Genomic DNA, 26,237 nt, shown 5'->3' on the forward strand with positions numbered 1-26,237 from the left:
ACAATTCAAGCACAGAGGCTCTACAGTACAAGAGGATAGCATGAAAATAAAACATTTTATTAAAAAATGTGCTCTGGTTTAAAAGTTCTTAGTTATGTGAAAGGAATTGGCTTGCTTTCTTTTGTAGTGTTTCTTTATTAAAGAACTGCAGTAAGTTAAGGGGAGTTGGGCAATTACACTATTATACTATAATTTGCATTTCTTGGTAATGCTTATGTCAAAAAAGGTTGGAAAGTTGCATTTCAGTAAAATATTTAAATTGCTGACATAGACTGTGACTGTGCCTGTGACATAGACTAAAGACATACTGCAACTTGTTCTGAATTTCTCAGCAGATACCTAACATGTAGGTTTATGGACTGTATAGACTAAATCACAGCAAATGCCCTAAATATGGAGCTACAGAAACCTACTCCCAGCTCCATGCTCAGGTAGGAATCCTATAGCAGTAGTCCAAAATCCTACAGGTAGTCCAAAAGCAAAGTATGACACAAGAAAAATATGCTGAGGCTAAATGCAAAATATTACAAAAACCAAAATGGGGCTGAAGTTACTGCTTTCCTACATTTCACTAGAGACAAGACCGTGAACTGAGGAAGTGGAAATACATACTCTCATTTTTCCTCAAAAGCAGTACAAGGAAGAGACACGTGGCATAGCAAGTCCTAGCTGGACATGCATGCCCCGACCAACTCCATCCTCCTGCACATACACACACAAGCACCAGCCCCAAGGACTCCCCCCACACCCAGGACTTGTGAGCGCTGTGCGATCACCATCCTCCTCCATCCTCCTCCTCCCAGCTGCAGGCAGGGCTGAAGAGCCCGTTTCTGCCCTTTCTCCTCTCCAGCAGACTATTGCCTTTGCACCAGCCCTGATCCCAGCACTGCCCGGAGAACGGGAGCAGAAAGACAAGCTGGAGCATTGGTCATGGCTCTCCTCCTCAAAGGAACACCTGCAGCCAGTTTTACTCTCACCCATCCTCGCCATAGCAAGCTTCAAATAAACTACCGGCGTATTTTATCTGTTATCTGCACCTTATCCTGATGGCTCTGGGTTTACACATTGAAGAGAATAACTTCAGGGCTTGGAGGTTATTCTCCAGGTCTCATCTACAGACTCAGCACAAAATACTCCCCAGGCACACACCAACAAACAAGATTATGCTTTGGGTGGCCAAACCAAGACACCTCAGAAGGATTCTGCTCTCGTTAATTGGGTTGTTGGCGCCTCCTGAACTCGGACCCCCCCCTTGGTGTTCAATGTTGCCATGTCAATCAAGATGCCACATCAATTGAGGCAGCCACATCACTGGTCCGCCTAAACAAGGCACCAAGATATGGTCACAGTGATTACAGGAAAATACATGGGCAGGGCTGTGTTATTTACCGACTCCTGCATTTCAGCCGTGGATGCAAAAAGCTCTAACGGAGGCGTCACGTTGCACCGGGAAGGAGCAGCTCCAGGTTAGAGCAGCTCAGACTGTAAACGTGGCTTTGTTGCCTAAATGCAGGTGTCCAGTGTCACCTGAGATGTCCCCGGGTGTCCCGGCTGGCCTCCAGCTGCTGAACCAGGGGGGCACAGATCTCCTGCAAGTCCTCTGCCAGACCCACCGGTGCCACCTGGGTGTCTCAGGGACTCGAGGGCATCTTGGATGCTCCTGACAAGCACCTTCAGGCAACTGATTTGAACCCTGCGCCACAGCAGTGCGTGGGGACGGGGCAAGGCTAAGAAATGACAAAAAATCTACCCAGAAGGCATTTATTTTCCCAAGAAACCTCCCGCCAAAGGACCTCATCGCAGTGTTTATCAGTGAGTGCACACGAAAGGAGGGGTTTTTCTTCTCAACAACCTGTTGATAGCAGATTTACCTACACCATCAGTATGAAAATAAACACAGAAGGCAGGCACACTTCCACGGAAAATCCTGCTGCGTCTGGTTCAAGTCCCTGCTTCTTAGACACAGGCATAAACCAGCGTGTCATTAACGTCCCCCTTACAGGGACAGACTTTCGAGAAATAAAGAGACAGCCCCTAGCACGGCTGTCTCCGGAGAGGAAAATGAAAGCTCCAGAAACTCCTCTCCTCCTGTCAAAAAATCCCTTCGCGAGCAGCCATCTGAGTAGGGACGGGAGAGGGGGAGCTGCGGGAAGAGCAGTGCTCCGGCGAGCGAAGATGAGAAGAAGGAGGTGGGCATGCCACCATCCCCGGGGACTCGCGTCCTCCCGTACCATTAAGCCCGCGGGCAGATCAGCCGGGGCTCTGGGAGCAGGCAGGGGAGGGAGATGAAAGGCTCCTGGAAGGAATCAGGTGCAGAGGGTGGGCAGATGCTGCTAAAGAGCAAAGAGACCCGGCCAGGCTCATTTGTCTGGAAGGGAACCAGCAGGAACTTTCTTTTTATCTCCGATTGCGGATGTTAGGGTAGTTCCTAAAGGCCACAGCCAGTTTGGACCCCACCGCTCTGCCTCTCCCTGCCTGTACAGGGAAGGAAATCGCAGCGTTATTTTTTTCCGCAGGTAGAAAAAATCCCTCACTGTGATGGCCACGGACACGTTAACTCCTCTCTGCCTGCGGGACCCGGTCGGGCTCTACCTCTCCCGGCAGAAACCCGCCCGGGTGACATTCGGTCTGTCTGTCCAACAACCAGTTGAACGTGGCCGGGTGTTCCTGGCCCGAACCACGGCTCTGCCGGAGCCAGCCCTGCCTGCCTGCACCGGCCGCTGCCCGGCTCTGCCGGAGGATTAGCCATGCTCCACCTGGTCTGCCTGGGATTTAATGGGGCACCCCCTTGCCAGGCGGGGTGAGCAGGGCACAGCCCCGTCTGTCTGTCTGTCTGTCTTCCTGGGGATTAGCCTGGCCCCACCAGGGTGGACCCAGCCTGAGCGGCTCTTCTGCGTGGGCTGGTGGGCCACAGCTGTCTGTCCGTCCGTCTGTCCGAGAGTTATGGATGAGCACTGCTCTGCCCATCCAACCACCGTGTCTGTCTGTCTGTCCGTGAGTTATGGATGGGCACTGCTCTGCCTACCCTACCATCATGTCTGTCTGTCCGTCTGTCGGAGAGTTATGGATGGGCACTCCTCCGCCCACCCTACCGTCATGTCTGTCTGTCTGGGAGGGGAGGCTGGACACTCTCATGTCTGTCTGTCTGGGAGCGCAGCCACACACTGCCATGTCTGTCCACGAGGAGCTGCTGGGCACAGCCCTGTCCATCTGTCTGTCCGTGAGGAGAGGCCGAGCATCGCCACGTCTGGCCGGCCACGAGGGGATGCTGGGCACCGGCACCGGTACCGCCGTACACCCCCCCCTCCCCGCTGCCTCCTTCCTTCTCCTCCCCCCGGCGGAGATTAAAAACTGCCGGAGGGGGAATAGCCGGGATTAGGCCCGGGGACCGGTGGGGAGAAGGGGGGGGGGAGCCGGGCAGCCAGCGGCCGCATTGTCTCCCGGTGCCAGCACCAACAACACCCCCCCCCCCCAAAAAAAAAAGCCTATTTTTTCCCCATAGGAGGCGGCTGAGCGGGACAGCCGCCCCCCCCCCCCCCGCGGGATGCGGGACCCCAGCTGGAAATCCTTCCCCCCCCCCCAAAAAAAAACCCAAAACCCAACCGTGACACCCCCCCCCCCCCCCCGCGTTACCGGCTCTGCTTTTCCAGGCTCGGGGGTCCCCCCCCCGGCTCAGTACAGGACAAAGATCTGCGGGAAAGTTGCCGGCGGGGATGGCGTTGGTGGGGGAAAGCTGGGGGGGGGGGGGGGTCGATTTTCCGTTGGGTTTGGGGATTTTGGGGTTGGTTTTTGGTTTTTTTTTGGAGGGCAAGAGTGCGCTGCTCTGGTTTAATTCTTTTATTTGTAATTATGAAATCAACTTGCCTTCCGAGAAATGGGGGGGGGGGGGGGGTGAGCAAGACTTTGTTTAACTCGGGGAAGGGCGCGCACCGCCCGGCACCGCTCCGCGACCCCCCCCCGGCCCGGCTCCGCAGCCGCGGAAACACCGCCCGGCTCGGGGGGAACGGGGCTTGACCGAGCGGTCCCTCCTAGGGAAAGACAAAAAAAAAACCCCCCAAACCAAAAAAAGCCACCAAAAAAAAAATACAGAGCAAACCCTCAGCCGCCAACGCTCGGCATAAATACACCTTATCAGCAAATCGAGCGACTGAAAGTTTAATTTTTTATTATATATATATATTTTTTTTTTTAAGCTCAAAGAAAAGACTTAAGCGAAGGCGTCGCTCAGGCGAACGCTGGCGCTTGGCAGCGCTGGAAAGGAGCCGGGGGGGGGGGGGGAAGGACTTTTCCCTTGGCTGTGGGGCACGGATTCGTTTGCAAACTGCAGCTTAACCGCTACCACCACTCCGCATTGTCATGCTCTTAAATGTCCTGAATTAGGCAGCTCTTAAAAGTCCCTTTAAACCAGGCGGCGGGGGCGAGCCCTATTTGCACAACTTCTTGGGGTTGCGCTGCCATGAAAAAAAAAAAAAAATTAGAAAAAAAAATAATAATACGAAGGGAGGGGGTTGAGGGGGGGCAAAGCGGCGGGGACGATGCTGCTGGGTTTTTTTTCTCGGTGGAGCGGGGGAGACGGCGGCGATGCCTGGGTGCTGCTGGTGCTGCCGGAGGAGGGGATGAGCTGTGGCCGGGCAGGGCGGAGGGGGCCGCGGGGTGCAGTTTCCCCATCACCTCTCAGGTACGAGCACTTCCATTGACATTGATGTAACTACATTAGAGTTAATGGCAGCAGCCTGGTCCTCATTATTAATTGTCTTTGTGTTTGGATAAAGTATGTAATCTTCTCCTCAACCACACCATTAAAATAGGTTGCCTTTTCAATTAAGAACTGTCTTGAGCACAGCAGTCAATTTTCCTAATGAAGATGCATTATATTTTCACTTTTTTTTTTTTTTAATAATGGGAAAATCCCACGTTTTCATTAGGCGTGATTACGGAGAAAGTACAAGAGGGGGTTTGTCTAAACTAAATGTGGCCCGTGTAGTGTATTAAATACCAGGCTTTTAAATAAATTGAAATTTCATACAGATAAGACGCGAGGTTGGGGTACAAATACGGTCAGATTCGCTTCCTTCAGATTAAAAAAATGCAGGGTCCATTCTTTAAAACGCACTTATCAGATAGAAAATAATGATTAAAACAACTAAAGTCGACTCTTAGCTGCAATTACTCGGGTAAACTTTTCACTCAGCCTAGTTTGCTTACATTAAACCTGAGGATGATGCTTTAAAATAGACTCGCACTTTCTGCTAATGTGCAGCTTTGGGGAACAAATAGCACAGTTTAATCATGCAGAAACACACAGGAGCCAGAATAGTCTCACAATTAATTTACCAAAATAAACCCGAAGCTGCCTGCATTGTTTAATATTTAGCTTCCACTCCCCTCCTTCCCCTGGAGAAAAACAGCCCCGGTTCTTTAGAAAGGAGAAAGGTTGGGGGAGCTTTGGAGGAGTTGGGATTTTTCCTCCTTGCTTTTTTACGTTGGAAAAGAAATATTCCATCGCATGAAAGCAAAGAGTTAAATTTTACATAATGTAAAACTCCTTAAAAAAAAAAAAGAAAGAAAGAAAGAAAAGAGAGAAAAAAACCAAACACTACGGGGAAAAAAAAAAAAAGTGCGATATTTGTGAGCCTGAGAAGCTGCAAGAGGACCGTGTCTGGATTTCACCGCAGTGTTGTACTTGTGGGATCTTTGTTACCGGACACACAGACACTCGCGGACGCACAAGCCAGCCCCTTCCCGCACGGAAAATACTATTACCCATATACAATTTAAGAAAGGAAAAATTATCTGTAGTCTTCGGAGCTAGTTTTAAAGTTTCCAATATGAAAAATCACTGTCTGCAAGGGAGAAGGAAGTTAAGCATAAGAGTAATTTCTTATTCACATGGTAACAACAGTTGGTTTCTGATCTTTTGCAAGCTTTCTGCATTGTGGCTTTGTTGGGGGGGGGACTGTTTTGGGGGTTTCGGGGGGTATTTTTGTAATGAACATTTGTTTCTCCACCAGCCCAGCGGCTAAAGAAGATCTGCAAAGAATGGCAAAGAAGATTTTCGATTAAAACCTTAGCCCATCTCCACGGATTACTTTATATCGATTCCTATATATATGGCTGCAATTGATGGGCTCTAATTAAAAATCCAAAGGGGGGAAAAAAAAATAAAAGTTCTTTCTGGGTCTCAATAAAAGGAGCTTTTCATATACGGGAAATAAAGGTTGTAAAAGGTTACAAACGAAAGACTAGTTTAAAGCTTCTCTGCGGTTTTCTTTTCTTCTTTCTTACAAAACCCCTTTTCTGGCTCTTTCTCTCCCCCCCCCCCCCTCCCCCCGACCCCTTCATTTCTCCCAAGTTTGCCAACACGCAAGATATGGGACTGTAACCGTTATTTTAATATCTGGGTTGGGAGCTATAATCTGATTGCTGCAGAAAGCTGCTCATCAAGGTAACTTCATGGCCTGGAGAGAAAAATTATGTAAACTGGCAGTATTAGCGCCTTTCATCAACACACACGGACACACACACACACACACACACACGGACACACAGACACACAGCCCTTCCCCAGCCTCCCGCACCGGCCCCCGGGGGACGCCCCGCACCGGCCCCCACGCGTGCCCCCCCCCCCCGCACCCCCCCACGCACAGCCTCCCCCCCAAGACTATTTATTTATTTATTAAATGCGGTTGATTTATTTCTCTATTTCAGTTTGGGTTTTTTTTTTTCTTTTGGGGGGGGGTACGATCCCCCCCCTCCCGGTGCACATAAGACCTTCCCTCAGGTGCAAGCCCTGACCTCACTTTCTCTGCTTTCGGGGTAGAGTTTTTAGGACTTGTCTGGCTCCGAAATGAGCTGGACAAATTGCAGATCGCCCCTAAATGCCTCCACCATCCCCTCCTTTCCTCCCCCGGGCCCCCCCATCCCAAATATGAAACTTGGTTTCATCTAGGTGAAGGTGCTGCCTTTATATATTTTTTTTTTTCCTTCCCCAAAGGAGGTGACGGCTCTGCCATCCCTCTCCCAGACGCTTGAGTAAGGAGGGGGATTTTTTTTTTTTTTTAGCATTCCGGCATTTTAAAACGAATCCGACCCTTTCTCGAAGTGACACAGCTTTGCCACTGTCTCTGGCTTTGCACCCCCAAAAAGGGAGATTTGGGGGTGAGGGGGAGTGTCGAACTAAAAAAAAAAAAAAAACAAAAAACAAAAACACAAAAAACTTAAAAAAAACCCAACCCGCAATTGAATTGCAGATAAACTTCAAGGAAAGTCTGGAATATTTTAACTAGACACAAATCCGATGAGGGAAAAGCTTAAAAGTGCAGCATGCATCGCTTTCCGGAGCCGATCAGAGGTACAAAGATGACAAATAATAAATCGGTTCATTTGGGGGGGGGGGGTGTGCTTCCTTCCTTAACTTTCACCCGACCTGTATAAATGTTTTTTTTTTTTTTTCCCCTTGGTCATAATATTACAAAGGCATCAGCTCAGCGCGATCAGCCTGGTGAGCGATACACACGGCAATAAAACCACTCGCGAAACGGCCGCGTTAGTAAGAAGAGTCGGAAATTAAATCAGAGGAAGGAGAAGTAAAGAGGAGAAAGAGCAGAGAAGAAACACAGCTATGCAGAGAGAGAAAATGGCTCTGTAACACGATTGGCATCGGAAAGTTGGAGAACTTACTGAGAAGCAGAAGTTACAGTTTCTTTTCATCCCAGAAGCAGATTTTGGTTCTCTGAGCACAAAGTTCTTAGAGGGCAGAAAATCACACATCTCCACTCACTCCCCGTTAGCCCCAGCTAGTCTGGCTCTCTGGGACTGTACCTGCTCTGAAACGCTTTCCAAATGGACCAGAAGAGATTGGGAAAGTTTAAAAAAAAAAAATCATTAAAAAAAAAAAAACCCTCAAGTTCCTAGAGCTGCAACAATTATTAATTTTTTTTTTGCAACTTTTCCCGAGCTGCAGAAGGCTGAAGGCAGAGGCAGCTGCAAAGTGTGTGCAGGATTGCTCCAGGAAAGAAGGTTCCCCCTTTTTCCCCTCTCAGATCCAATCTTTGCAAGAGCCATTCCGACACATTGCTAAGCTAAAGGGAAATTCTCTTTGATAAAGCGGTGTTCCCAGCTTCTGGGTTTTAAAACCTAAATCTATATTCAAATCTGGCTGAAGGTGTGTTCTGGGATTTATGAAAGCCTCTTAAAGGGGTAAATTTACCAAACCGTGACAAAATCATCACAATCTTACTTTAGACATCTGAAGTGGATGAGAATTTTAAAGAGACCCTTGTTTATTTAAGTAACACTGTCCATCTCTGCCACTTGTTTTATTGGCCGCGTGAATTATCCCAACTTCTCAGGCTGGGGGGGGGGGGGGGGGGGGGGGGGAGGCAGAGGGAAAGACTGGGATGTCCCTGCTGCCTCTGGCAGGCTGCAGGCAGGGCAGCAGCTCTGCCTGCCCACTGCCCCACGGCCAGGCAGCCCGGGCAGATGCAGGCAGGGATGTCAGCCCGGCTGGGCTGCAAGGGCTACGCTTCCAAACCTGCTCTCCCAGCTACTTTCTTCAGGCACTGAATTTTATTTCTCTGCCTCAGCCCGGCTTCCTCCAGCCCCCAAACACCCCTTTCTTTTTTTTTTTTCTTTCTTTTTTTTTCTTTTTTTTTTTTTTTTCTCTTTTCCCCTTTTATTTTTAATCGATTTCGAAAATACCCTCCTGGTCAGGATACACGGGAACGAATTATCTCCCTCATTCTTCCAAGGTGGATTAAGGTTATTAAATAATATGTGGGGGCGGGAGACGATGGCAAAGGCGGGGGGGGGAGGGGGGAGAAGGGTTCAATCGGGATATTTATTCCTGGTGCTCTGCTAAAGGAGAGGCTGAGGGGTGGTGTGGCCGTGCCGACATGCGGGGAGGTGAGAGGGAAGGATTTGCCCGGTGCGGATCTCTGTGTAAGGGTTGCGGGGAGGAGGGATGCTGCAAAGGCATGGGGGGGCTGCAGCCGCCCCTCGCTACCCCCCTCCAAAAAAACCCTCAACTAAACAAACAAAACGTCCCCCAAAAGAATCTCACGGCTCTGGGAGGAAACAAAAACGGCAAAAAAAACCCTAAAACTCAGCTCCTAGGAGTGGAGAGGCCGGGCGTTCTGAGGGGGTACGGGGGGGGTACCAACCGGGGTACCCAACTTTCCGCGAAGTCGCCTCGCAAAAAAAAAAAAAACCAAAACCAACCAGCGGCCAAAGTGGGAGCGGCTCCGGCGGGCAGGGCTGCGGCTGCTCCTGTGCGAGGGGTTATTTTGTTTGTTTGTTTGTTTATTTCTTTAATTTCCCCTCCTCTCCCCTCCCTCCTTCCCTTCTTCTCCCTCCTTCCTCCTCCTCCTCTCTGGAAGGAAAGAAAAAAAAAACCCCAAAACCCACCCCCACTCCCCCCCCCCAACCCAACCCCGAGCATCCCAAACCTGCAAACCGCCAGCCCGGGCTGCACCGACACCGTTCGCTATTGCCCTAAAGTCCAAGGACAAACCACCTCGGATCGCACGCAGCCAGGCTCAGAGAGAGCCACAAAGAAGCGAATTAATTGCTATAACTTCATTAACATAGGTCACCCCATTAAAATGATGGAGCGGCTGCATTTCCCCCCCCCCCCCCCCCTTATTGTCAGAAGTGAAGGAAAGTGTGAGAGCTCTCCCTCCCTCCGACCTCAGCAGCCTCCGTCCTCCTGCCTTTTGCCAAAGCTTTATTTTGGGGGTTTCTTTGACCCGGGAGAAGTTGAGCGGGGACGGGGGGGTGCGAGATCCACCCCCCGGCCCCCTTCACCCACACCCCTTTGCTGCACCGAGTTTATTTTTATTAACATTCGTGCACGTCCGGATTTTGCAAATTCAACGCGGCTCCCGCTGCCTAAGTCCCATTCTACACCATCATCCCTATATATCTTATAAAAAAAAAAATTTTAAAAATACATTTCTATCCCCCCCCCCCACGCCCCACCCAGGTGACTCAATTCCCCTCGCCCCGGGGACACTTGGCCCCTGGGAAGAGGAACGGGGTTGCGGGGGGGGGACCCGGGGCTGGGAGTACCCTGGCACCCCACTCCCTTCTGTCCCGAGTGTGGGGGGGGTGTCTCCCATTTCCTCCCGTGGGTTTTCCCCTTGCCCAGCTCCACGCTGCTCAGCCAAGGGCTCCTGGCAGGCTCCGCATCTCCCCCTTCCCAAATATTTACTTATATATTTTAATATCTTTTGTTGTTGTTATTATTATTATACAACCCCCCCCCCCCCCCAGCTTTTTGCTGCTCCCCTTCCTCTCCTTCCCCGGGCAATACGCTAACGCCATCGCTGCTGTCCATCACATTAATTTGTACAATGACTTCATACGCTCCGCTCCATAATGTATATTTTTAAACCGAGCAGGGTTCTTTTCATGTATATTCTCGTGTCATTTCGGTGGCTGTTATTTCTCGCTTGATTGTCCCCCCGGTACAGCAGCGGCCTGTTTTTTCCTCCCCCTGTTGTGTGTTTTTATTATTTTCCCCCTGGCTTAGATGTGTCAATCACTCTCTCCCTGCCATTGGTTGGAGAGTTTGCGTCAAAAAGTTGCCAGAGAGGCGCTTTCTCAGCAAAGCTCCCCGAGAGAGGTAGAGACCTCAGCTCCAACGCACCCTGCCACTATTATTAAAATAAAATCACTTGACCAGCTCCGGCACCGGCCAGCTCTGTATGTACCGACCCCAGACCCCGAGCATCCCTGCATCCCTCTCCCGCACCGTCCCCTCCCCTTTCTCCCCCATTTATTCTCCTTTTTCAAACATTTTTTTTCTCTCTCTCCCCCCCCCCCCCCTTCCCGATGTCGTGGGCATGTGCATGCGGCGAGCTCTCTAACCTCCCGCTTTGTGCTTTCTCTCCCAGCCCAGCCCGACCCCTGAATTTGGCGAGGATCCGGGCGGCAGGTTTCACCCCTCGCCCCCCAGCCCTGCCAGCGGCTCCGGCGAGGCTCGCAGGTAAGTCCGACCCGCTGGCTTCATCCTTCTTTGGGGGGGGGGGGCATTGCTCGGTGGGCAGAAATACAAGGGAAGGGGGAATTAAAATTATTAAATTTTTTAATTTTTTTTTTTTTAAAAGAGTATGTGTGCGCTGGGATGGGGCGGAGGGGGGGCACTGTGCTGGTAGCTGTGAGCTGGAGGGGAGCAGGCGGTTCCCCCGGAGGAGATGCGGGGGCTGCCCGGGTTGGGGGGGGCCGGGCCCGGCCGGCCCAGGCCGGGCGGAGGACGGGAGGCAGCCCCGGGGGCCGCTCGGTCCTCGGAGGAGAACGGGAGGTGCTGGATAAAAAGGCGAAGGGCCAAATCCGAGAAGCGAGAAGGGGGCTTCCCATCGCCTCCCACCCGTCCCCCCGCCGCCGCGGCCGGGCTCTCTCCCCCGGGCCGGCGGAGGTCGGGCTCGCTCCTCCGCAGGCAGGCGCGGTTCTTCACCGCGATTTCGTTGGGTACATGATTTTTTTTTAATTTAATTTTATTTTTTTCCGGCCTGATCCTTTGGCCTTTAGTTATTCCCTGGCCCCAAGGCGGAGATTTAAAATTAGAAATAACCGGGAGAAATTTCTCCCTTCTCTCGGCTCCTGCCTGAGACCCCCTCTCCTTCCTCTCCTCGCGATGGGGAGACTCAGCAAAGTAATTTTGCAAAGGTGTCTTTGAGCACTCGCGGCGGCGGGAGAACCGGGCTGGAAATAGCAGGGAGAGAAATCTTTAAGGCGTTTTGGGGCCGGAGCTTCATGGCTCCGTGTGGGTGAAATGGATGGCGAGAATGGCATCCAGGTCGGAGAGGGGCTGGAGCTGTTTTCCACCTTCCTTATCTTATTTATTTATTTTTTTTCTAAAAGCCGTGGGAAAGCGCTTCCCAAAGACACCGGCGGGTATAACGCGCACTGCTCCGCGCCCCGGCCTCTCTCCTCTGAATTGCACCGCGTTGACAAAGAGAAAGTCGGGAAAGTCCTTGTGCACCGGCACAAGTTTCTTTAGAGCTAAAAACCTCTTTCGCTGCAGAGATTTATTTAGATTTCGGCTCCTCCGAGAAGTTGAGCTTTATTATTTCTTTCTTTGGAAGAGATGCAACTGCTGTTTTAAAAAAAAAAATTTAAAAAAACGGTTAAAAAATGCCACCGGCTGGCGGTGGGGAGGCAGAGATGGGTCAAACGGCTCCGCTGCGGAGGTCGCTGCCCGCCGAGCCGGGCTCCATCGCTCCCGGCCGGCCCTTTCGTTCGCCCGCACCGGAGAGGGGCCGGCGGCCGCGGAGCTGCGCGCAGGTTTGGGGGGCGAAGCGCGGAGGGGGGGGGGGGGTGTGCACAGCAGAGCCAGTGGTGGATCCATCGCCGCTACCTTCTCACCCGGGGGAAAATTCCCGCGTTGGGAAATAGCAACCCAAACCCTCCCTCCGGGGAGGTAAAAAAGAAAAAATTAGAAAAGAAAAAAAATAATTAAGGAATGCGGTGGAGGCCGGTGCGGGCAGGGAACCGAGCTCTCGTTTGCAAAACAAACCAAAACAAAATTCCCTTTTCTATCTCGGCACCTTTTCCCCCTCCCCTTCCGCGGGAGCATCTCCGCGCTGCTCCGCGGACCGAGGAAGCCCCCCCAGGGCCGCCCGCGTCCCCCCGCAGCGCGGCCGAGGGCAGAGCCGCAGCCTGCGCGCCCGGCCGCGGATGGCTGCTTTGCATTAATCAACCCGGGCGATCAGCGGAGCTGGGGCCGGTGGCCCGTAATTAGGGAGCGTGTGCCGCCCGGATTATCTCGTTAGTTTATCAAGAAAACATTTATTATAATTAATTCTCGGACGGGGTAATTATTATTGAGCGAGGGCAGAGCAACTGGTAGCCGGGCTCTTTGCGGAGAGAGGAGTCGGGGGGGGGGAGAGGAGGGGGGAAAGGTGACAGATTGCGGAGCGAAGCCGTTGCTCCGCGGGCTGCGGGGTGGCCCCGGGATGCGCGGCCGCGGTCGGGCGGCTCCGCGGGCGGCCGCGCTGGGCTGGCGCCTCAGCGTGATGCCGCCGAGTTTAATAGAATGGAGGTTTGGGGTTGTGGTGTGTTTTTTGGTTTTTTGGTTTTTTTTTTTTTTACGAAAGGGGTGTTTGAGGGTGGTGGTGGTGTTGTTATTGGTTGTTTACACGTTTTTAAGCGGGCAGCAAAACCAGTTTTGCTCTCCCGCGCATCTTGCGCTGGCCAACAAATTGGCGGGCGAAGCTCCCCGAAACCGGCGCGGAGCTGGGCTCCCCCCTCGGCAAAGCTACCCCCTTTTCAGCCTCCCCCCCCTTCCCGGGGGGGGGGGGGTTAAAAAGCAGGGCCCGACCCTACGCCCCCCGCGCGTAGATGCGCGCCCGCTCCGCCGCTCAGCGCATCTGAGGGCGGCAAAGTGCTTCCCCGAGGGGAAAAGGGAAAACTCCGCACCGCGGATAACCGGGCACCGACGGTGCTGGCGGGGGGGTGCACCGGGGCCGGGGGGGGGCCCGCAGAAGCCCCCCTCTACCCCCAGCAGCGCTCAGCCCTCCCGGGGCGGCGGCTCTGCTCCCGTGTGCGCTTGTTAGCTGAAACACGGAGTTTTGGGGTGTTTGGGGAAGAAAGTTATGCCGGAGTTGGTTTTTCCGACGGCCGCCGGGAATGGAGGGGAAGGGCGAGATTTTGCACCAAAAAAGAAAAAAAAAATTTTTTTCCACGGGAAAACAGTCCTAACCCTTTCAAGAGCCCTGGGCTGGCCCCTTGTCGGCCATTTTTTTGGCAGAGTGTGCGTTTGGGTCCCCCCCTTGCCCCCCGCTGCAGAGAGCCCGGCCCCGCCGGGGCAGCGAGGGGGGGAACCGGGGGAGCCGGAGCCGGGCCCGGGGGGAGCCGGAGCCGGGGGAACCGTTCGCCCACCCGCCGGGGCCGTCCCGGGGCCGCTTCCCCACCGAGGTGTTTGTTTAGCTTCAGCTCCGTCATCAAGAGTTTCTTGAAAGCCTAATAAATCTGTTACTTGCCTCCAAATCTAATTACCCGGAGAGTACTAATTAGGTGCAAATGGCCAGTGGAAATTACTGCAGACGTGGACTGATGGTGGTAGAGCAGAAAAGTTTGTCTCTTCCCAAGCGGGCATTTGAGCTCTGAAATGCAGCAACGTCGGGGGGAAGGAGAAAGGCGGGGGGGGGGGGAAGGTTTGAATGTTGCCCAAACCTGGGATAATTAAAGTCCTTGCAAGAGACTAGGGGAGAGATAGGTTTCTTGAATTGTTTCTTTGTTTCTCACCCTTGGGCTTTGTTATCTGCATTATTTATTTAGCCGAGGGGTTCTTTGTGTCTGCCAATGGCCCCAATCAAGTTTTGCTTGAGACAATTAGCCGGTGCCCGGCCGGGAATCCTATGCAAATGCCCCGGGCTGCCGTACAATGAGGGCAGTTGAAGGCGTGGGGGGTGGGAGGTGGTTTTGTTCGGGCAGTAATTACTGGCTGGGATGTGCCCCCCCCCCCCTTCCCTCCCCTCCTCGCCCCTTTTTGGGGCGAGATGCGTTTATCTAGTCAGTCTCTCCCAGCTCCCAAATCCGACTGGGGTCCGGCTTTACGAGCTGGAGGCTTGACCGGGGAGGGGGGGGAAGGCAGCGGGGATAAAAGCTGGGGGAGCAGCGAGCTGGCCTGACTCCCCCCCCTCCCCATCTCTCCCCATATCCCCCCCCCTCCCTCCTCTCTCCCCTCCGCAGGCACCTGGCGGCCCCCCCCCGCCCGACGGCACCCCCAGGCACCGCCCGGGGCAGGCAGGGCGCTCGGGCGGCTTCCCCTCGCCCGGATTTCGGCCAACTCTCCTCCCCGCTCCAACTTTAGCATGATGTCTTATCTTAAGCAACCCACCTTATGCAGTCAATGGCCTGAGTCTCACAACCTCGGGGCATGGATTTGTTGCATCCGTCCCGTCGGTTATCCCGGTAAGCCACGTTTTTCTTTCCCTATTCTCCCCCCCCCACCCCGCTCCCCACCCCGCTTTTTTGCCCCACGGAGGAGAAGCCACCGGGTTTTTTTGGAGGCACAACACACCGTGATGGCTGGGGGCGGAGGGAGGCTGTGGGGTCCCCTTTTCTCCCTTTCTCCTCAACTTTTTATCCGGGGAAGGGTCTGCAAAAGAGGGGACACCCTCCTGCTGGAGGGGGGGGGCAGATGCTCCAGACCCATCCAGGGGAGCTGGGGAGGAGGCAGCAGAAGTGGCATCGCTGCAGGCTGGAGGCTGAGGACTGGGGTGCGGGTCACCCAGGAGAGGAGGGAGGAATGGGGGTACCCCCTTGGGGAGGGGGGTGGAGGGACACACGGGGTTGAGGGGTCGTTGACTGACAGTCAGGGTCTCCGTCTCCTTTCGCAGCCACCCCTCGAAAGCAGCGGCGGGAGCGCACGACCTTCACCCGGGCGCAGCTGGATGTGTTGGAGGCCCTTTTTGCCAAAACCCGCTACCCCGACATCTTCATGCGGGAGGAGGTGGCACTGAAAATCAACCTGCCCGAGTCCAGAGTACAGGTAAGAAGCGGGGGTGACCCCAGACACCCCTGCCTGTCCCCCACCTCCATCCCACCGTGGAGGGTTTGGCTGGCAGGGAGGCGAGGGGGCTGTTTTAGGGGATGGGGTCGGTCCTGGAAGGAAATCGAGCTGCTGTGGGATGAAGGAGGCTCATAGATGGGTGAGGGTGCAGGGGGGGATGGAGTGGCAATTTGCCTCCTCAAGGCTGCTGAAGTGTGCCCCCCCTCATCCCTGTGCACTGGTATGGGGGGGGTCGTGCAGCTCTCGGGTCCCAGCTCCTGAGCCCTCTGCACCCTCCCCAGCCCCCTCGGCTCCTCTGAGCCGGGCAGGGCTCCCCGGCATTCCCCGGTTCTGCACCGTGCCTTGCTCCGGGTACCAAATCCCAGCCTGTCCTGCAGGCGTTTGGGGTCCCCGTGGAAGTCGTAAAGGATCCCCCCTTCCCCAGGGATCACCGCATCCCTGGAGTAAGGCCAGACTGGGATCCCCTTTCCCACCAGTACAGACTGGGGGCTTCTTCTCCCCTTGAAGGGACTCTGATGAGCGAGGGGATGCCTTGGCAGAGGGACCCCTCTCCTGGGGCTGAGCTGTGTCTCCTCTGGAGGGCCCAATCCAGACAACATTTTGGAGGTGCTGCTGGCAGGGCAGGAGGATCCTGCCCCCAGTACGGATCCAGGACACCCTTGCAGCAGGAGCAGGGCAGTTCCGAAGCCATCCCTCCCGCTCGCCTCCCTGCGAGGCTTTCCCGAGGCTGCGTGGTGCCGTGCCCCAGCGGAGCGTGGCCGCCGGGGACCCCCAGGAATCACCATTTAAGGCCTATTGAAGTCAAGCCCTTAATTAGAAACCTCCCCCTCCTCCCCAGAACCAGCCCCCTTGTCCCTGCTAAGAGAGGGTGAGATGGGTTGGGGGGTCGACCCTGGCCGGGAATGGGGGGGGTGTGAGAGCAGAGAGCCTATTTAGAGGGTAAATGAGACATCTTTACCCCCCTCCCCAACCCCTGCCTCTGTTTCCCTAATTGTTCCCTCCCTTCTGATGCTCTATTGTTTCTAATTAAGGGCTTGACTTCAATAGGCCTTAAATGGTGATTCCTGGGGGTCCCCGGCTGGCAAACAGCAAATAGGGAGCGCTCCCCCCTTCCCCCCCAGCCTTCCCCCAAAAGTGACCTTATTAAGCAGTTTGATTTGCCCATTTCCACTTGTTATTACTGCTAATGATCTCAGGGAGGGGAGCCCCGGAGCTTTTCTTTGCAGCAGCCTGCAAACCTCTGCTCGCGGTGGGAACGCTTTTAGTGTCCCCTCCCCGGCGAGATGTCCCCGCCGCCGGCCCTTTCCCCCGTGGGTTTGCCTGCGCATCCCTAACACCAGGCTTTTCTCTCTCCCTCCCGTCTCTCGGTCTCAAGGTATGGTTTAAAAACCGCCGAGCCAAGTGCCGGCAGCAGCAGCAGCAGCAGCAGAACGGGGGCCAGAACAAGGTACGGCCAGCTAAAAAGAAGAATTCGCCGGCCCGGGAAGTGAGTTCGGAGAGCGGGACCAGCGGGCAGTTCACTCCCCCCTCCAGCACCTCCTCGGTCCCCACCATTTCCAGCAGCAGTGCCCCCGTATCCATCTGGAGCCCAGCATCCATCTCCCCGCTCTCAGATCCCCTGTCCACCTCTTCCTCCTGCATGCAGAGATCCTATCCCATGACCTACACCCAGGCATCAGGCTACAGCCAAGGATACGCTGGCTCGACCTCCTATTTTGGAGGGATGGACTGTGGATCTTACTTGACCCCTATGCACCACCAGCTCCCCGGACCGGGGGCCACCCTGAGTCCCATGGGTGCCAACGCGGTCACCAGTCACCTCAACCAGTCTCCAGCCTCCCTCTCCACCCAGGGCTATGGAGCCTCCAGTTTGGGCTTTAACTCCACCACCGATTGCTTGGATTATAAAGACCAAACCGCCTCCTGGAAGTTAAACTTCAATGCTGACTGCTTGGATTATAAGGACCAGACATCGTCATGGAAGTTCCAGGTTTTGTGAAGAACCTTTGTGATAACGAGAGAAATCGCGACGAGAACGAACAGGCTGGGCTGAACGCTCCAGTTTTAGTCAGGTCTTGGTTAAATTAAAGAGAAAAATAACTCAACGGACAAACAAACGAACAAAAAAACCGACAGCAACAAGAGGGGGACAGTGTTGGTGTGATCCCGTTCAGACTCATCTCCTGCTCAGACGCTCTGGAAAAGGAATAATAAAGAGGAAAAACGGAGGAGGAAGGCCTTAAACAGACAGATCATCTAGTGAGCAGAAAACAGACAGACCCATCTGTGTTCTTTCTAGTTTTAGGCAATTGTTGGGTTTCTTTGTTTGGAAGAGGTGGGAGATCGTCCCATCTACGGGCCAGTTTTAAAAAAAAAAAAAAAAAAAGTAAAAAAAAAAGTCTAGGTTTTTATTTCTTTTTTTGTGTGTGCGTGGAAATATCCTTCACCCAGAGGTTTCCAATGTGTTAGCCAACCCTCGGTTAAAATATTCAGAATGGACAACATCTCTCTTTTTCTCCCTCTTTTTCTCCCTCCCTCTTTCTTTCTCTCTCGCTCTCGAGCTCATCCAACTGTTTCATGCCCAACTTGCTCAAGTTGGCACCCGGAGAACTTGGTTCAGGGCTGTGTGGGTTGTGTGACTGATTGTCCTAGCTGCACTACTTTATTTAAAGATAAAAAAAAAAAGATAATGTTCATAAGGAGTCAATATGTAGTTTTTAAGAGACAATCAGTGTGTGTCTTATATAAATGGTACATCTGTGGTTTTTAATCTGTGCTAGACTTCAAAACTGTGATCTCCTGTATTGTATGCAACTATGAACTCTGCACCAGCGGGAGTTCTGCTGTGATTTAAATAGGTTATAATTATAAGTGAAATTCAGAGCAACTGAGTTACCTATTATCATCTTTTAAAAAATAATAAAAAAATATATATTAAAAAAAAAAAAAAGAAAAACGCAAAAACACGATCGCCTTTCACCTGAGGTGAACTGCACTGAAACTTTTTACAACAAACTGTCTCTGAATGAAAGAGAAAAGACCGAAAAAACCCCACCTGAGGACATTAAACTCCTCTGGAGCTCACTTACTGCTGGCCACGCTGGCAGTAACCATCAAATCCAACAGGACTTTGGGCAGTTGCTCTGACCTGGATGAATTTAAACCGAGAAATTCATTGTCGTTTATGCTTGCAGATGTTAACTGAAAAAAAAAAAAAAAGATATATATGCATAAACCTTTTTTCCTGGATTTGGCAGATATGTATAATTATATTAAAATGGTTCTAGCACACTTGATGGTTGTCTTCCATTTTAATCGCATCCGGCGAGTGACGGAGAGGGGCGATGCCGTCTGCCGCAGGGATTTCTCGGTTGCAGCCAGGCGCGGGGGGACCAGGAGGGTCCGGCTGCTTCTGCAGGGCCGAGACAAAGGGGGTTTTGCCAGCGGCTCCCCGAGGTGAAGGAAGCAAAAGGAAGGGAGGATTCTATTTTTTTAATTTATTTTTTAAAGCCAAAACCCCCCATTTGTCACAAACGGACCTTGGATAACGTGACTTCCCCCCCCCAGCTTCCCCAAATCTCGTCGTGGGGAAGGGAGGGATGCGTTTGCTCTGTGGCCTCCCCGGAGGTGCCAGTCCCCGGCTGCGTTTGGGGAGAGCCCTAAACTTTCCAGGCTGATCCGGGGAGGAGAAGGGGGGACCTGGGAACGATCAGGCAGGATCATGCGAGCGGAGGTGCTGGGGAAGGAAGGGGACAAGTTTTTAAGCTACAACTCCACAAGTTGAAGCCACAGCGCCCTACGATGCAGGATCAGGCCCTTCCCAAGCATCCCTGCTCTTGGTGGCTCTTTCTCTGTCCTTCTCCCTCTTTCTCCCTCTCTCCTTCCCGTGCGCATCGCTGGGGTCGCTTGAGCCCTGAACTCCGTTCGGATTTAACGCAGCAAAAAAATGGACCTCTGGAAAGAGAGAGATGCAGAAAAAAAGCACCCGTCACCATCCCGCTCCCTGTCACCGCCTGTCCCCCATGGCTCGTCACCAGCACCCTCCTGCCCGCCAGTCACTTGGAGCCACAGGCGTGCGGCCGCCGTGTCACCCCACCGCGGTCGGAGCACGAACGCCGTCGCGGTGCCTCTCCGGCCATCCCTCGGGCTTCGCATCCCTGCATCCCAAAGGGGTTATCCCACTCCAGCAAACCCTGTCCTTCCCACGGCAGCATTGATGCCCCCAGCCACCGTGAGCAAAGATCAGCCTTTAAAATAAACATATCGTCCGGCTCCGAACGAAGGCGAGATTATATGCTGCTTCGTGTCAGCGCTTGTCGGTCGGTGATTTTCTCATTTATTTTTTTTTTAATGGGAGGATATGTGCAGGGAGGATTTGGGAAGTGCAAGGCAGCGCGGAGGCTGGGGCTGCCGGGGATGGCTCAGCCAGGTCCCCGCCGCCGGCTGTTCCCAGGCAGCAGCGTGGAAAGTTTCATTTCTCCACTGATTTGGTTCAAACCAACAAAGTTTACCTCCCCCTCATAAAAACTATTCAAGCAAAATACGATCGGAAAAAGCAAGTCCTTGTTGAACTGGGGCGCAGCATCCCACCTGCCTGGAAAAGCTCTTTGTTTCCTGGGCTTTTGATTATTTTTTTTTTAAAGCCTCTTTAAAACCTCTTTTCCCATTTTGCTTTTCCCATCTTATCTTTTACTTTTCTTTCCTGAGTATTTCCCTGTCTGTTAGGGATGAGCTCCTCCGGCTAGTGCTCATTTTTATCAGAAAAGCCAATTCATGGCAGGAATTTCTCTGAATTCCCCCTGGCTTTTTGCACTTTCCACATTTTCTCTACCTGTTTGTTTCTGATTTTAATTTAAATGGGCACTCGTGTGGGCAAAGGGCAAAATCCCAAGGTGAGCTGGCAAACGCAAAATATTATATAAAGAGCGTTTTAACTCCTTTTTAATTTTTAATGTTTTAGATCTACCTTCCAGCTGAATTTGTTTCCTCTGAACTCAGGCTGCGGGAGGCAATTCTGGGTCCGATAAAATCGGGGGAAAAGCTGGGGGGGACCACGTATGTTTACAGTCGGAAAGCTGGATTTAGGGGCAAAGAGCTGATTAGAAGGTTGGTTGATTTGAGGTGTCCACCCAACCCCCCAAAATATACATATAAGCAAATCCTCTCCCTGTTCTGCAGGTGACATTTCCCACCAGAGGGAAAAAAAAAAAAAACACCGCAAAATTGAAAAAGCAGAAAACCAGGAGGGAAGTCTTGACCACAACCACAGTCGAGCTGCCTCAAACGCCGGCTCTGTCTCCCCTGCCTGCTCCCTGCCTGCACCCTGCCTGCACCCTGCCTGCACCCTGCCTGCACCCTGCCTACTCCTTGCCTGATCCCCTCCTGCTCCTGGTCTGCTTCCTTGTCTGATTCCCCGTCCATTTGCCTGCCTGCACCCTGCCTACATTCTGCCTGCTCCTTGCCCGATATTCCTGCCTGATCCCTGCCTGCTCCTTGCCCCATCCTACATGTTGTCCCCTGCCCACATCCTACCCATTCCCTGCCTGCCCCCTGCCCACTCCCTGCCTGCTCCTTGCCAGCACCAGCCCACACTGCCCAGTTTCTCCCCAGTAACCAGCCCTCGCCCGGGAGGGCTCTGCTCCCACCCTGGGCTGAGCCAGCCTAGGGATCCCCAAAACAGGGACAAGTTTTGGGGTGATTGCGTTTCCAGGAGGAGCCCGGGGCTGGGGAACACTGCCAGTTTCCAAGGAGACAGGGCAGAGTGACTGAAAAAAAGCCGGATTTAGGGATTCACAGCAGAGCTTCCCCACCTGGCGCTGGGGTGGGGGGCACAGGGACCCCCCCAAAACCCCACTCACAGCCCTGGTACTGCCCTTACCTGGGATTTCGGGGGGGTGGCGGGGATAGGGCTGGAGGGTTGGGTGTGGGTTTAGGTTCGGGAGGGCAGAGTTTGGGTTAGAAAGAGGATTGGGAATGTTGGGCAAGGATATGGATTTGGGGTTGAGAGGGCTGGGTATGAGTTGGACTTGGGTTTGGACTTGGTTTGGGTCCTGGACCCCATCCAGTTTTGGGGACCGAAAGCGAGTGGGGACCGCAGAAGGGGCCCCCAACCTCTGTCCCCCATTTCCCAAAGAGCGGGGGAGGACAGGTCCCCCCAGCCCCTGGGGCCACACAGGTCTGGGGGGGGCCGGGGAGGCAGACCCCCAAAGGCAGCCCCCCATGATCGCAGGGGGGGCCACAGCCTCCCTCACCCCCAGCCCGTGCTGGGGGGTGTCATCTGGGGAGGGGACACCTCTGCTCCCCACTCCCAGCCCTGCAGGGCGCAGGGACCGAGGGGGTGCGCAGGGCTCAGAGCCTCCACACACGCACCCCCCTCCCCGCATATGCCCACCCCACATATACGTGCATAGAGCAGAATTGGGCATATCTATAAATGCATATAGCATGAATGCTCATATCAATGCACAGGCATAAATGGATATAGCATACAAATGCATACAGAAATGCATGTCAATGAATGCAAATAGCACAAATGCACGTATCAATGCATATCTATAAATGCACATGGCACCAACGCATATGGCATAAATGCAGATATTGATGCATATCATAAATGCCTATTGCATGAATGCACATATCGGTGCATATATATAAACGCATATAGCACGGATGGATATAGCCATGCCTATAGTACCAGTGCCTGCAGGTGTAAGTGGCTCTGCCAGTGCTGGGGTGAAGGGCCTGGGGGGGCTGGGGGGGTCGGGACGTGGTATCAGGGCTGGGCTGGTGCGGTGCTGGGTGCGGTGAGGCGTCGGGGATGGGGGGGTGGAAAGAGGGAGAGAAAGAAGAAGGAAACAGAAGGAAATGAAAAGAAGGAAAGAAGGAAAGATGGAAGGAAGAAAGAAGGAAGAAAGAAGGAAGAAAGAAGGAAGAAAGAAGGAAAGAAAGAAAAAGAAAGGAAAGAGGAGAGGAGAGGAGAGGAGAGGAGAGGAGAGGAGAGGAGAGGAGAGGAGAGGAGAGGAGAGGAGAGGAGAGGAGAGGAGAGGAGAGGAGAGGAGAGGAGAGGAGAGGAGAGGAGAGGGAAAGGAAGGGAAGGGAAGGGAAGGGAAAGGAAGGGAAGGGAAGGGAAGGGAAGGGAAGGGAAGGAAAGGAAAGGAAAGGGGAAAGGAAAAGGAGACAGAAAAAGACAGAAGGGAAGGAGAAACGCCATGCGGCAGGTCCAGCTGCTGGGGCTGCCCGGTGTCTCCCCGCTGCTGTTATTGCTGCTGCACCTCTGCGCTGGGGCAGAGCAGAGGGAGGTGATGGCGGGGGGGGGGGGGGAAGAGGTGGTGAAGAGATAGATAAATATATAAATGCCGCACAAACTGTTAAAATCTGCTCTGAGAGTCAATTTTGACTTTTAGGCTCATGAACCATTAATAAAAATCTCCTTATACTCAAATGGCTCTCAAATGCCGTGATAGCGGATTACAAACTCCTAATGGAGATACTGTATGATCAAATATTCTCTAAGCAGCAAGGTCTAACGTAGCAGGGGTGGCGGGGCCACCTGATTATCAGCTTATCGGCAAATACTTCTTAGCGTGCGATGTGCCAAAAAGAAAGCGTCTTCCTCGGCGTGGCCTTCCCTGTTTTTCATTTAAACAGATTTGGAAACGACATCATGTGGTCTGGGGACAACAGGATGACCTGTGACAATGACATCACCACGCGCGGGGTTGCACACCACACTGCCATGGGGCTTGACCCCAGTTTTGGGTTTTCCACATTAGAGATACAGAGTTGAAGGCACCGGTGGGGACTTCCCTTCAGGCTCCTAGTGCACAGAGAAAACACCGTCCTTGGTCTCAAACACCTCCTGGTGACGCTCAGCCCTTGCCAGGACCAAGCCACTGTACGTGATGTCTAATTACTTGGTAATTAAATTTGGAAGGCTGAGGTAGCATCATTACAAGGGAGAGCAAGAGGAAAGGAGGTGCCTCTGCAAGACCAGAGACCTCCTTACAGAGATGCCTATGGAGCTAATTGCTGGAAAAACTGGACCGTATTTCTGTTGTTTTCTGTTTTCGAGGAAGAACTGCTTCTCTCCCTGCCTCCCCGCACATGCTCACAGGTAGGGACCCTGATATTTATTCTCGTGTGGATGCTGGTAACAAGAGATGCAATATTTCTGCCAGAGCTGCTGTTGCTTAGAAAATTCATTGTCTAACTCTCCATGGGGGGCAACTCGCCCTGCAGAGCCCTGGGCCCTGGGAGGGTCTGGGACCAGGCTGGAGAGGGAGGACAATGCACGAGGGAGCAAAGAGGGCAACTTACCTCCTTTATGCTTCAGAAAACATATTTTGAAAGTCCTTTCTGGCCTGTAACCTTTCCAACAGGGACCGCATTTTGTGTGTGCGTACAGCACCTAGCACAGAGCGGCAGCAGTGCTTCCACCCTCCATCGCCATTAATAGCAGTTCACAGCCGGCTCAGAGATTATTTAACTCTCACTTTGCTGAAGTAATGACACAGGAGAGTTTTCAAGACTTGGAGCATTTTTGACTTTCCCAAAGGCGGTTGTGAGATCGGGATGTTAACGCCAAGAAGAAAAGATTTCCTACTGACCTCCTTTGATTCACTTGTGACTTTTTGGTAAGGCTTGCCACGTACCTTGTGTTTCCAAGCACCAGCCTTCGGATGCAGCGAGGATGCCCACGCTGGGACACCTTTCTCATCCCTCCCCTGCGCAGCTCTGGTGCCCACGGTGTGTTTCCCACCAGGGCCGGGTCCTCCTGCATCCTCATTCCCTTTAGAAGAGACAAATGACAAATTGCTTTTCCTTTCAGACACAGTTTAAAAAGCGATTTATCTCCTCATGTTACTGTTAAAAGCAAAGTGTCCTTCCATTCATGCAAGCCAGTTCCTTCGTGCCACAGTGGTGGAAGGACAAGTAACCATGCTCTGCTGTGTCTCACTGATTTTTGGGGACCCCATGGGCCACGGCGGCTCCTCCAAAGGATGTGGGGCTGCACGTTTGACCCCTCAGGATAATCAGGCTCCTCTCCATTAGGGAAATACCTGAAGCCACCCCCCCCGGGAAGCTTGTCTGGGGAGTTACCGCAGGCTGATCTGAGTAAGGGTATTGCCCCAGGAGCTGCAGAGCTGCAAAGGAGGAGTGTGGCCAGTTGTGAGGGTGTTTGTTCAGTGTCGCATGGAAAAGGCAGCACGAGCTTGGCTTTATTTAACATTTTTATTAGCAATGTGAAAGAGCACACAGGCGGAATTGTTAAACACCGAATCACCAGAGCTGGTGGAGGAAGAGAAGTGGTAGAAAGAGGCACCCAGAGGATGGAGAGCTTGGGAAAGAAAAGCAGGGCTGGATGGCAAAGGGCAAGCAAATGCACCTGGAGAGAGAAACGGAGCGATTCAGCATCCCTGCAGGAAGAAGGTGTTTGGGAAGAAGAGCCATGCACAAGCTGGTGAGCGCTAAGCCCTCCCAACAGCCGTGAGGTTGCAGGAACTGGGGTGGTGGGATGGTGAGAAGGGTGATGGAGTCTGGTGGGAACCCAAAAGGCTTCAGCCCTGGGTCAGCACGGGGATGAGGGCAGGGATGTTGCCACTGAAACCCTGGAAATCTCCCAATCGGGTGGGAGAGGAGACCTCTACTGAAATGATATTGTCCAGTCTCAGGGCCAGGCTTTGAAAATGGAAGTGGAGGATTAAGAAAGGTTCAGGAAGAGCCACAAAAGCAACTCAAGGAGTGGGGAACCTGCCTGGCAGAGGGGTACCTGAGGAGATCCTGTCAATGTATGGAGTTATCCGAGAGAAAGTTGAGATGATGTAAGTATATTCAGTGAGTGCAGAGTATTACATGGAAGACAAAAGCATGTGTTTATCCATCTGGTAACAGTACCCAGGTTGACAGGTTAAAATAAGATTAATCCAAACTGGATATCAGAGACAAATAAAAGTTATCAGCTGAACAAATTGCCTTAGGAGATAGAAGATTTGCAGGATTTTTGAAGTATTGCAGTCAAATAGCTGGGTGCCTCGCTAAAAGATATACAGTATAGGTTTGCTCCTGTCCCTAGTTATTTAAAATACAATATGGTACATCCCTTACTGAAACCATCCAGCTTACTCTGCTGTTTCAGGGCTATGATGTGCAGGACTTTTTAGAGGATGGAGTATTCACTAGATGATTCCTGGGGAAATTTGCTTCTGGACCGTCTTTGGACATGGTAAATCAAACACAGATGGCATAGCAGAGAGCTGAGTGATGGGTACCAGAGATCAGGGTACCAGGTGGCTTGTGCTGCTGAGATTTTATTATGGTAAGACCTCCAGGCTGTAGGACCTCCAAGCTGATGGCTCATCCAAGGCAAGTGTGGCAGAAGCACGGCATGCTATCGTGGCCGGCTTTTCCGACGTGCATGGAAGAGTCCATCCGCAGTGGAACGAGGGCCACTCTCCTACTGCTGGTGCAACGCTGGGATCCCTAAGGTAACCCAGTCTTGGGAAACACCTTGCAAGAATTTCCTGGAGCAGTTTGGGTCACCTCTGCTGCACAACTGCTCTTTCTTTTTTTTTCTTTGGCAGCTCTCTCGCCCGCTGCCTCCTTGTCGTGGGGACTAGGGACACAGTGCCAACCTCTCTAGGTGTGCAAACTATCCGCCTACTTTGGCAGGTACTGCCAGGGGTGACTTAAACTGCTAAAGGCTGCCAAAGCTCGTTTTTGA

General features: G+C 52.8%; 1 protein-coding gene and 1 long non-coding RNA gene across 2 annotated transcripts in view; one reads left to right on the forward strand and one right to left on the reverse strand.

The window, feature by feature from the left end:
• The window catches only part of LOC128140101 (uncharacterized), an 89,369-nt gene extending 81,024 nt beyond the window's left edge, over nt 1-8,345 (reverse strand). Inside the window, exon 1 of the long non-coding RNA XR_008234618.1 lies at nt 7,681-8,345. This is a non-coding gene — a long non-coding RNA (uncharacterized LOC128140101). The remainder of the gene's footprint in view (nt 1-7,680) is intronic.
• A 2,187-nt stretch (nt 8,346-10,532) lies between these two features.
• On the forward strand, nt 10,533-17,743 carry OTX2 (orthodenticle homeobox 2). The gene is given in 8 exon segments (XM_052783541.1): nt 10,533-10,704; nt 10,896-10,987; nt 14,695-14,837; nt 14,839-14,877; nt 14,879-14,902; nt 14,904-14,916; nt 15,345-15,496; nt 16,893-17,743. Coding segments are annotated over 6 exon segments (873 nt in total). The 5' UTR covers nt 10,533-10,704; nt 10,896-10,987; nt 14,695-14,816; the 3' UTR covers nt 17,517-17,743.
• The last annotated feature ends 8,494 nt before the right edge of the window (nt 17,744-26,237 follow it).

Source organism: Harpia harpyja, chromosome 3 (assembly GCF_026419915.1).
Source record: "Harpia harpyja isolate bHarHar1 chromosome 3, bHarHar1 primary haplotype, whole genome shotgun sequence".
NCBI lineage: Eukaryota > Metazoa > Chordata > Aves > Accipitriformes > Accipitridae > Harpia > Harpia harpyja.